Source organism: Phyllobates terribilis, unplaced genomic scaffold (genome assembly GCF_046119375.1).
Source record: "Phyllobates terribilis strain yellow unplaced genomic scaffold, ASM4611937v1 Scaffold_5__5_contigs__length_657084704, whole genome shotgun sequence".
In the NCBI taxonomy this organism is placed as follows: domain Eukaryota; kingdom Metazoa; phylum Chordata; class Amphibia; order Anura; family Dendrobatidae; genus Phyllobates; species Phyllobates terribilis.
The window spans coordinates 165,031,575-165,044,131 of NW_027362765.1; the positions used below are offsets into that span (position 1 = coordinate 165,031,575).

The window sequence follows — 12,557 nt, forward strand, 5'->3', positions numbered from 1 at the left end:
TGCAGCACCAACACAGGAGAAATGACCTCTAGGTTTAGAGATAATCCTGGTTATTGCTCTATTCTCTGGCCAATAGATGAAATTCCAAAATAGAGGACATCTGTCTATTCAGTGGCACATATTCCATAGAGTCAGACCATACAACTGCTTTGGGTCCCTTGTAAATTGTAGTTTCAGCTTTGGTTGCACCCGTGCCCTTTGCTATAGGGTGGTAGAAATCAGGGGCATAACTGTAATAGGTGCAGGGGTTGCAGTTGCACCTGGACTCTGGAGCCTAAGGTGCCTAATCGGCCTCTTTAGCCTATACTAGAAGACCAATACTAAATATAAACCCATTAATGTTAGAGACCTTGTTGGAGATTATGCATTGGGGCCCATGAGCTTTAGGTTATACCACTGATAGGAACTTATTCAGGACTTCACTTTCCAGAAATGTTGTATTTTTAGTGAACAAAGTGGTGGCAAAAGGGGCCAAACGTCATGGAAAGGAACATGAAGGGGAAAAAATCAAAAACTTGCGTGGTCAAACCCAGCACAATAATTACTAAGTGGATCCCTCATATATACTTGCCATTGCCTTTCTTCACACAGAATTTGGAGATAGGATATTTAAAGTTTTCTTACCCAAACATGCCCTTTAGAGGGGTATACCCATCGCCAAGATCCTATCCCACTATTAGCAGTGGAGGTAATAACAATATTAGCAAATACCTCCAATTAGAAATGCAGTATAGTTTTTCTGATTTGCTATGTAACTTACCCTATGTGCAGGGGATTGCAGTAGCTTAGATATCCATGGTTGCAACCACTAATAACTAACTAGCTCTTACTATGTGTATGGTTGTAACCACAGATACCTAAGCTACTGCAATGCCCAGCACATGAAGTAAGTGACATAGCGAATCAGAAGAACTATACTACATTTCTAATTGGAGGTACTTACTAATATTATTATTATTACACCTGCTACATATTGAGCTAGGATCTTACAGATGGGAATACTTGTTTAAGTCCTAATTTTATATACAGTGTAAGAAAAAAAACTGAAGCCTTAAAGGACCTTTCTTCTTACACTTGTTAGAAGGATCCCTTGCTGGAATGCTCAGAAATCAGCTGTAATAAGTGGAGATACTTTGCAGAAAGTGTTTAATATCCCAGCAGCGCCACCACAGGTGAAATGAATCATTACACAGGGCTGACATTCAAGTTTATGTAATACAGAACAGGGCGAGTGCCCAGTGCGGGAGAGACACTCTTTGCAACCACTCTTCAAAATATGAGGATCCTGAAGAGAGGGGCCCTCTATATTTATTGAGAATTTTACAATGGGGTATATGAAAATTTGCTCTGTAAACTAGACACCACCCTTGAGAATTTCAGTCAAACGTTCAGGTCATTGACATTGGTTAATATGTGAGCAATTATAATAAGATGTGCAATGTGAAGGTAAAAGTTATTTCATCAGTCAATGAGGTATTGAGGTCTTTCGAATTTCATTGTTATACAGAAGCCAGTTTGAAGATTAGCCAATTTTTCTAAAAGGAGCAATGACCTCCAGGAGATGACATAATGGGGCAGTGATGTAGCCTTACTTATCACTAACCAAACATTAATGAGATTTTTACCACTGGATTCTGAACACAGAGAGTTCATTTCATTTTTGGAATATAGAGAAGAGGAGCTGAGGGTCTCGTGCTATCTGTTTTCATAATGTACAACCAAACTTATGTCAAGAAGGTGACATCTGTCCAAGTGGGTTCAAAGGCGGCTAGTATTAGCGGTGGAATATATCGCAAAGTCTCAGGAGATGGCCATGCCTCCAGTGACTATGTCGGGGGAGAAGTACGGGGCACCAAAGTTTCAGCTAATTCACATAATGTCTGGTTCGCAAGTGGACATGTACAATATGGAGGCACTCGAATCATGGGAAATGAGAAAGAAACCATGCAAAATCTGAACGAACGTTTGGCCAGCTATATTACCCAGGTTCACGCCTTGGAGAAGGCTAATGCTGAGCTAGAGGGACAAATTTGGGATTGGCACAGCAAGAACAAGGGAAATGCAGAAAGAGATGACCAGCGTTACTTCCAAACTATTGAGGAGCTGCGAAAACAGGTAACATCATTTATATGTAAATACGATCATATGAAAATGTAGCAAAGGGCAAATTTGTCCATGTCTTATCTTTGTCAAATTTTCCATGTATCTGTATTGCCTGGTAATATCAGTGAAAAAAACATATGTAGGGGAGAAAAGGAAATAATCAGCTTGATGAGGTTTGTAGTTCTTCATATGGTGTTGGTTGTTTAATGTTGTCTACTTCCAATGTAGCGTATCTCCTTGAGTCCTATTCAGACACGTAGGGTTCTTTGCAATGTAGCAATTATATCCAAACTAAACAATTGTTCCTCCATTGATATTTCCAGGCAAATATCATATTGACCAAATAATTTCTGAAGTCTTATGTTGTTAGATTTTCGGTCTACTCCCTTATACAATAAGACTGTATTTAGATTTAGACATCTTTTATACCATTACTTTATGTTTGGACATATAGGGCAATTGACGCGCCCCCTGGGCCGTGGGGTACTCTGTGCCGGGCCGGTTGTGGCTATGGGAGATGTCACAGTGTTGGTGACCCGGTCCATGACCCAGGGCGGTCAATCAAAAGGGGATTATTTACAGGGGATTTATAATTTATATATAAAGTTTGTGACGCCACCTGTGGTATGCGGCTATGTGGAGCCGCCGCTGCGGTGCAGATCCTCGGCATCTGTTGTTAATACAGCAGAGTTGGATTAGCTCTCCACAGGTAGAGCTTAGCTCCAGGGCAGTGTAGATGTTGTAGATGTTGCTGGGCGTTGTAGTGCAGTGTAGTGGTGATGGCGCAGCAGTAATTCACAGAGACAGTGGGGTGCAGTCCTCAGAGTTTACTCACAGTTGTTAAGTTCCTCAGGTTGCACTGTACAGGTTACAACCTCCCACGTCGCGCTGCGTTCACCAGGCAGGGGTTCAGCAATCCCTCAGGGAATTCAAGAGTGCCGGACAGGACCCCGTTCTATGTGCCTTCCTCAGCCGTCTTCCTGCGCTGGCTCTTACCCTCCTGCCCTGCGCCTCACAATCAGTGTCCCAATCCGGTAGCCTCGGGGCTTGTCGGGCGACCTGCAGTCCCCTGGACCCTCTGTGGCCACCTTTTCGGCGATGTAATTGTGGATGTGGCAACTGCACCCTAAAAGTACAGAAGCCTCCGGTTTCTAGCTGAGCCTTGTAGTTCTCCACTAGTTTAGGGGCCGGTCCCCTCTGCGGCTTGATCCTTCCACACCTGGTAGATTCGGGCGTATGGGTGGCCTCTAGTACTGCCCGTACCCCTAGGATCCCCTCGTTCCTCCTGGAGCCTTCCTTCCTGCTCCTCTCCTCTTCTCAGTCTTGGGCCTCTCACTAGGCCCACTCTGGAGCAGAGCTCGTACAGAGCCCCTGCTCCCCTCACTTTCCTCCTTCCACTGAACTCACTGAACAAGATGGTTCCCCTTTTTATACAGCTCCTTCAGAAGTGCTCCCCTAATCTTCTTCCTCCACCCACACCCGCTACATGGTTCCCCCTCATTTGGTTCCCCTCCACTCCAGCCAGGGACTAGGGACTGTGCTCTCCCTTAGGAGCAATCTCGCCCTGCCCTACTGAAGTGGATGTGTTGGATGCAGGTGTTAGGGTCCTGGGCAGCACTCCATTCCTACCTGAGAGTGAGATACCACACCTCTGGGTGAGATGCAGTACCTCTGTGGTGACTGAACCAGCAGGGGCGCCATACAATGTTCAAACTGGCTACACTAGCTGCCCACCTACACACCACCCATATACAGCACACACCTGAAACAATCAAGTGCTCCATGTGCTAATCTCCTCCTTTTTCCTGTTTGCTATAAATTCAGACCATTTAGACACATTCATTGTCAGGACTGAGAGCTCCACAGCTTGAAACGCGTATACCTGTGTCATTTTTATCTCTCTCCCTTATGTCACCCTTTCCCCTACTTCATTGATATGTTTTTGCAAAAAAACTTTTTTAAATTGTTTTTTCATTAAAAGTCATGTTTTAAACTTTTAATCATTGGTGGATGCTGGAACGCTCTTGGTTTTATTTCTCTCTCTATCTGTATTGCCTCTCACATGTCAAATGATAAATAGACCATCTGCCTCGTAAGAAGGTGCTATGATTATTAATGACACATGGTAAGAGAGTGAATTTTCACTGGAGCCTAGGCACTTCAAGATTTGTTGGTTGTAGAAAATGACAAATAAGGTTCTGCTAAATCTGGAGATACAATAATGACATACAGTGGTGTGAAAAAGTGTTTGCCCCCTTCCTGATTTCTTATTCTCTTCTATGTTTGTCACTCTTAAATGTTTCAGATCACAAAACAAATTTAAATAGTAGTCAAATATAACACAAGTAAATACAAAATGCAGTTTTTCAATGCCGGTCTTTATTATTATGGTAAAAAGAAATCCAAACCTACAAGGCCCTGTGTGAAAAAGTGATTGCTCCCTAAACCTAATAACTGGTTGGGCCACCCTTAGCAGCCACAACTGCAATCAAGTGTTTGCGATAACTAGCAATGAGTCTTTTACAATGCTCTGGAGGAATTTTGGCCCACTCATCTTTGTAAAATTGTTGTAATTCAGCCACATTGTAGGGTTTCCGAGCATGAACAGCCTTTTTAAGGTCATGCCACAGCATCTCAATCGGATTAAGGTCAGGACTTTGACTAGGACACTCCAAAGTTATAATTTTGTTTTTCTTAAGCCATTCAGTGGTGGACTTGCTGGTGTGTTTTGGATCATTGTCCTGCTGCATAACCCAAGTGCGCTTCAGCTTGAGGTCACAAACAGATGGCCCGATATTCTCCTTCAGGATATTTTGGTAGACAGCAGAATTCATGGTTCCATTTACCACGGCAAGTCTTCCAGGTCAAGATGTTTTCTGACAAAACTGACAAGCCTTTATGTTCTTTTTGCTCAGCAATGGTTTTAGTCTTGGAACTCTGCCATGCATGCCATACTCGCCAAGTCTCTTTCTTATGGTGGAGTCATAAACACTGACCTTAACTGAGGCAAGTGAGGCCTGTAGTTCTTTGGATGTTGTTGTGGGGGTTTTTGTGACCTCTTGAATGAGTTTTCGCCGTGCTCTTGGGGTAATTTTAGTCGGCCAGCCATTTCTGGGAAGGTTCACCACTGTTCCATATTTTCGCCATTTGTGAATAATGTCTGTCACTGTGGTTCGCTGGAATCCCAAAGCTTTAGAAATGGCTTTATAACCTTTTCCAGACTGATAGATCTCAATTACTTTGTTCCTCATTTGTTTCTGAATTTCTTTGGATTGCAGCATGATGTCTAGCTTTCGAGGATCTTTTTGCCTACTTCACTTTGTCATGCAAGTCCTATTTAAGTGATTTCTTGATTGAGAACAGGTGTGGCAGTAATCAGGCCTGTGTGTGGCTTGGAAAATTGAACTCCACTTCCCAAAGATGTGATAAACCACAGTTAGTTTATATTTTAAGGGGGGCAGTCACTTTTTCACACAGGGCCCTGTATGTTTGGATTTCTTCTTCCCTTATTAATATAGACCTTCATTTAAAAACTGCATTTTGTGTTCACTTGTGTTATCTTTGTCTAATATTTAAATTTGTTTTGTGATCTGAAACATTTAAGTGTGACAAACATGCAAGAGAATAAGAAATCAAGAATGGAGCAAACACTTTATACACCACTGTATAATACTACCATAATTAGATTCTGCAGCTACACCATAGCATTCAAAGCTTTTGGGCAAATTTTTTACTTGAGCGATGTATGACATGTATAATGTTTTTTTGTGATTATTTACAGAAAGTATTTTATTTAAAAAAAACCTGTCATTTAGCACAAGTATGTGTTTTATCTGATGTAAATGCCACTGCCGTTGTTCCTGCACCTCTCCTGTCCGGGGATATGGCTTTCTCTTCTGTGTATATACGTGTATATACAGTAAATCTAGTCTCATTAGCCAAGATGACTCCCATAGAGAAGAGTTGGGAACCACACCCACTTGGATGAAAAGACTAGATTTATATACAGGGAAGACGGAACATATTTCAGGTATAGGAAGGCACAAAAGCAAAAGAAATTCAATTCCATATTTAGGAGAATATTTGCATTTACACCAGGTACAAAATTCCATATTTATGACATGTGGCAGGTCTTACTTAATAGCATGTGTAATACATCGAAACTCCACTAATTTCTGAAGATTCAACTGTGGGTAACACCACTTTCTATATAGTATTTGGACCTGATTTCAGATCCTGATTCTCAGATTCCCGGACCTCTATTAATATGACATTTTCAGTAGAGTTAAATTCTTGAGTGTTCTGAGATATATGTATACATAGATACATAACTGTTTGTGTTTTTTTAGATCCTAGATGCAACCATAGAAAATGCCAGTATTTTCCTTCAGATTGATAATGTAAAGCTGGCGGAAGATGACTTCAAAACAAAGTAAGTAAAGATAAAATTGAAAAAAAAATCAAGAAATGGTGAGGGCCACCTACAAAAATATTTATAGATTTATTTAAAGTAAATTTGTACCTATAAATTGTGCCTGATACTTGTGTTATAGGTGTATAAAGCTAAATGACTAATATTTGGAGTGTAATAATAGGGGTTATAGAGATAACATTTCCACTTGGGCTCTGATATCCTGAGATATACAAAAGGTTCTTCTGTCACTTAAGAAAACCAAGCAGTAGATGACAATCTACCAGTAGACTTCAAAGTTAGGTGGTCAGGCTATTCGCTTTCTGGAATCATCACTAAAAAATAAATTACCCCTTGTATTACCTGTTTCAATGTGGTTTTCATTAGTGTCAAATCTAACTGTAACTTCTCCCAGAACAAAGATTTAGTTTACTGCCTGTACCTGGATCTGAATATTCCTGTTAGTTCTGAATGGCTTTTAGGTACAATTCTTGGCTCCCAGAGCACAGCCTCCACCAGCTCCCTGTAGCCAGTACAATGATTGACACCACATTTCTTAAGGAAAAAAATTATTTGCGCATGTGCAAATTATATAGAGTCATGAGTTTCAGTAATTAGTTGGTGTGAATTTCAGACTCTCCCTGATGGCTAAAATATATACAGTAGATATTGTGGCTCTAAGCAATGTAGATATCAAACATGTAGGGCTAGCTCGCAGCACTCTATAAAGGACGAAAGAGAAGATCCTTTGCACTCTACAAAGGATGAAAGAGAAGATCAAGGCATTCTCCCGTATAAAGACGGAAGGTCCAAAATTCAAGGAACCCACATGAATACAGCATGCACAGGAAAATATTAGACAGCATCCAGCAGGTGATAAAGTTCAAAACATCTTTATTCTGCCATACACATGATGTGACGTTTCGACCTGTCACAGGTCCTTTTCAAGTATGTGACGTTTCAACCTGTCACAAGTCTTTTTTAAGCACGCTGGACGCGGTCTACTATATTTGACGCGCCCCCAGGGCAATGGGGTACTCAGCAGCCGGGCCTATGGATGCTGGGGGGATATGTCACAGTGGCTGGCCCGGTCCGTGGCCCAGGGCGGTCAACAAAATGGGGATTGTTTATATGGGATTTGTAGTTTGATCGTGACGCCATCTGTGGTTTCTGGTAATTTCTACCAGTGCTGCTGCAGACCTCTGAGGCAGTTGTTAGGGCAGCTGGGATGGAACGGCTCCCCACTGGTGGAGCGGGCCTCAGGGCAGTGTAGAGTTTGATGGTGGGTGGTGATGCTGGGGCTTGTAGTGCAGGCGGGATGGCGCAGCAGGAGTAACTGACAGAGACAGGGGATTCGCTTCAATACCTTTACTGGTGCGGATGTCAGGTACGGTCCAGGGTACTCGGTAGGAAGGGTGCACTTCAGGACTTCTCCCCAGTGAGCAGGTATAAGACCTCCTGGTCCGTGTCTCCCTCTCTCTAAGCTCCTGGCCAGCCTGCAACTGGGCCTAGCTTATGTGTCGTGCTGTTCCTTCATCTGTCGCTTGGTAGCAGGACCTTCCGCTGGCAACCACTATCCCTGGGCGCCGGGGCCTTCGTTGTTACTGGTCCTGTAATGGGTTTAGCTTCAGGTCGGCCATGGACTTGTAGTCCTCCTGGTATGCCGGTGATCCCTACTGGGTATAAAGGACCCTGTAGGCGCGGACCCGGTGTCCGGTTTGTGTCTTGGGGGTGAGCCTATGATGCTCCTCTGCCCCCTCAACTCCTCTCTCCTCTGTCCTCTTGCCTACGGCCACACTCGGGGCCCTCAATACAGCAGCAGATGTGCTGCGTCTTCATTGCTCTCAGTGGCAGCACACGCTCTGACTGAACTACTAACTGAACTGCCTAACTCCACCCTCCATATATATACAGTGCCTACAAGTAGTATTCAACCCCCTGCAGATTTAGCTGGTTTGATAAGATGCAAATAAGTTAGAGCCTTCAAACTGCAAACGAGAGTAGGTTTTATGAACAGAAGCATAAATCTTACAAACCTAAAAGTTATTTTGCTCAGTTGAATTTTATTAAATTTTAAACATAAAAGTGTGGGTCAATTATTATTCAACCCCTATGTTTAATATTTTGTGGAATAACACTTGTTTGCAATTACAGCTAATAATCGTCTTTTATAAGACCTGATCAGGCCGGCACAGGTCTGTGGAGTTATCTTGGCCCACTCCTCCATGCAGATCTTCTCCAAGTTATCTAGGTTCTTTGGGTGTCTCATGTGGACTTTATTCTTGAGCTCCTTCCACAAGTTTTGAATTGGGTTAAGGTCAGGAGACTGACTAGGCCACTCCAACACCTTGACTTTTTCCCTCTTGAACCAGGCCTTGGTTTTCTTGGCTGTGTGCTTTGGGTCGTTGTCTTGTTGGAAGATGAAATTACGACCCATCTTAAGATCCTTGATGGAGGAGCGGAGGTTCTTGGCCAAAATCTCCAGGTAGGCCGTGCTATCCATCTTCCCATGGATGCGGACCAGATGGCCATGCCCCTTGGCTGAGAAACAGCCACACAGCATGATGCTGCCAAAACCATGCTTGACTGTAGGGATGGTATTCTTGGGGTCGTATGCAGTGCCATCCAGTCTCCAAACGTCACGTGTGTGGTTGGCACCAAAGATCTTGATCTTGGTCTCATCAGACCATAGAACCTTGAACCAGTCTGTCTCAGAGTCCTCGAAGTGATCATGAGCAAACTGTAGACGAGCCTTGACATGACGCTTTGAAAGTAAAGGTACCATACAGGCTCGTCTGGAACGGAGACCATTGCGGTGGAGTACGTTACTTATGGTATTGACTGAAACCAATGTACCCACTGCCATGAGATCTTCCCGGAGCTCCTTCCTTGTTGTCCTTGGGTTAGCCTTGACTCTTCGGACAAGCCTGGCCTCGGCACGGGAGGACACTTTTAAAGGCTGTCCAGGCCGTGGAAGGCTAACAGTAGTTTCATAAGCCTTCCACTTACGGATGATGCTCCCAACAGTGGAGACAGGTAGGCCCAACTCCTTGGAAAGGGTTTTGTACCCCTTGCCAGCCTTGTGACCCTCCACGATCTTGTCTCTGATGGCCTTGGAATGCTCCTTTGTCTTTCCCATGTTGACCATGTCTGAGTGCTGTTCACAAGTTTGGGGAGGGTCTTAAATAGTCAGAAAAGGCTGGCAAAAGAGATCTTTAATCCACACATGTGAAGCTCATTATTCTTGGTGCCTGAACTACTTCTTAATACTTTAGGGGGACCAAACAGAATTCTTGTGGTTTGAGGGGTTGAATAATAAATGACACTCTGAATTAACTTTTAACGTTTTTTAAAAAAAAAAAAAAAAAAAAGAAAAAACAAAATTTGCTGCAGTGCATTTCCCACTTCCAGGCTGATCTACAGTACAAATGTCACAATGCCAAGTTAATTCCGCATGTGTCAACCAGCTAAATCTGCAGGGGGTTGAATACTACTTGTAGGCACTGTATATATCCCTAACGGGATCCCTCTGGTGGTATGAGGTGGAAGGGTGGAGGTGTTTGTTTGTAATGAGGGCCTCTTGTGGAGAAGTCCATCCATGTACCCTTTTGGGTCCTGTGGTACCTGTGTACAGCAGGGTGCCACATTCCCCCCTAGTACAATTCAGTACTCCTGGACTGAAGCATTTAAACAGGTTACAACAATAACAATAATGATAATAACAATAACAACAACAATAATCAAGTTACAGTAAGTCCCGTAACCAGGTGTCCATTTCACCGAAGATGGTATAACAAGTAACATGAGGGACCCGCCTGAAAACCCTCAACGTAGGCCCTGGGCGTGGCTACAGGGCATAGGTGATCCAGGTGCTGGACCACGTCTTCGGCCACGCCAAACGGGTTTTTGTTCTGTGGTCAAATAAGGGGGGCACCTTGATAAGTGCAACTATTTACAGGACAGTTTTTGGCTGCTCACAGTCCTCAGCCTACAAGTCTTTGTACCCTGACGGGTAACTAAAGGCACACATAAATTTCAGTTTATACAATAAACATTAGGCAATACCCAACTGGGTAACTATTTATAATGTAGGACTTTTGTATTTTAATCCCTAAACCTGGCAGGGATTTGTCCTTGTGTGACGCATGTGGACCTGAGGTGTTACTAGTGTCTGTGCATGCACTCTCTGTTACTCTAGCAGGTGTACGTGCTGGTAGATTATAGAACTGCCTTAATCTCTCTATGGGACTGGCAAGTGCACTGATTACTGGGCCTTCAGGCTCTGCTTCAACGGGTGATCCTCCTCTTACTGGGGACTCTTCCTGTTCCTGAGCAGGTTCTTCTAGAGCGCTCACAGGTTCTTCTTGTGGCTGATAGAAGTGTATTACGGGTATAATAACTGCTCCATCAAGTAGAGGCCAGTCCGCAGGGAAATCTCCTAGAACTGTGTGAAGCACGTCTTCCTTGGGTTCTTCTGGTGCTATAGGGGGTACTTCTTCCTTCGTTGTCTTCAGTAGACCTGGGCACACTTTCAAGTGGTCTCTTGAGACTGTTGCAGTTGTTTTACCTCCATCTTTTCTAATCAGGCAGGTTTTACTGTTGTCAAATTTGGAGTTCAACACTGTGTAGGGCTCTCTTTCCCACTGGTCATCAAGCTTGTGACCTCTTCTTTTCCGCTTTAGCACTATCTCTCCAGGTGCCAAGGGTTCTGCTGGTGCATGCTTATTGTACTGCTCTTCTTGCCTTTACCTTACTCTGTTGAGACTATCTTCGACACAGGCCTGTACCTTCCTGTACTGCTCTTGCCGACTTGTGTCCCAATCTTCAGTGGACGTATCTGCAGCAGGTTCTACCACTCCGAGTTCCAGGTCCATGGGCAATTTTCCAGGTCTTGCTCTCATGAGGTACGCTGGGGTACAATTAGTAGAACTCACGGGTATGTGGTTATACAGGTCCACTAGGTCAGGTAGTTTTTCTGGCCACTGGTTCCTCTCTTCTAAAGGTAAGGTTTTCAACAGGTTTATGATGATGTTGTTAATTTTCTCGCACATACCATTGGTTGGCGGATGATATGGCGTAGTCCGGATCTTTTTGCACCCATACAGGTGGCAGAATTCCTTGAATAGCTCAGCTTCGAAAGCAGGGCCTTGATCTGTGAGCACCTTTTCTGGATATCCATGGGGTCTGCAGAAGTAGGCTTGGAATGTCCTTGCTGCAGTTTCTGCTGTCAGGTCCTTGACAAGGGCTACCACCAGGAACCGGGAATAGTGATCCACCATGGTCAGTGCATAGGAATAACCAGATCTGCTGGGTGACAGCCTGACATGATCCAGGGCGACAATCTCCAGGGCTTGGGTTGTTTTGATGGACTGCAAGGGTGCTTTATGGCTGCCGTAGTCTTTTCTTTTGAGGCTACAGGGCCCACAATTCCGGCACCACCTCTCTATGGAACTCCGCATTCCAACCCAATAGAATCAGTCCTTTAGCAGGGTTTCCAGCTTCTTCCAGCCAAAGTGATCTGCTTGATCGTGGTAGGCCTCCAACACCATCTGGGTATCTGTCCTGGGTACAACAATCTGCCACACCATTTCATGGGTCTTGGGGTTGACATATCTTCTGCACAGCTTCTCTCTGTAGATGAACAGCCGGCTTCTCTCATTCCACAGGTTTTTGGCTTGTGGAGGAGCATCCTTTTCCAGGTGAGAACCTTCCTGGGTTATCAGTCTTTTGATGAGGCTGACAACCGGATCACTGTCTTGAGTCTCCTTCCAACTGTGATGGGGTAGAGGATTCAGCATCCTACCATGACGTCTTCTGGAGGCGTGTTGCTCGTGGACCACTCCGCTTCGGTGGAAAGCAGGTAATTCAACTTCCTCTAAGTCATCCACTTCATCATCAGTGTCTGACTGGTGGGGTATCCTTGACAGGGCATCAGCATTGGTGTTCTTGCGACCTGCCTGATACTTTATGTTGAACTGATAATTCGACAGTCTGGCCACCCAACGCTGTTCCATGGCTCCCAACCTGGCTGTCTCCAGGTGTG

At 44.2% G+C, this 12,557-nt stretch overlaps 1 protein-coding gene across 1 annotated transcript in view; it reads left to right on the forward strand.

Annotated features, from left to right (window-relative positions):
• The first annotated feature begins 1,598 nt into the window (after positions 1-1,598).
• The window catches only part of LOC141272520 (keratin, type I cytoskeletal 19-like), a 31,269-nt gene continuing 20,310 nt past the window's right edge, over positions 1,599-12,557 (forward strand). Inside the window, exons 1-2 of the mRNA XM_073683329.1 lie at positions 1,599-2,115; positions 6,453-6,535. Coding sequence (XP_073539430.1) covers positions 1,711-2,115; positions 6,453-6,535 — 488 coding nt within the window. The 5' untranslated portion in view covers positions 1,599-1,710. The remainder of the gene's footprint in view (positions 2,116-6,452; positions 6,536-12,557) is intronic.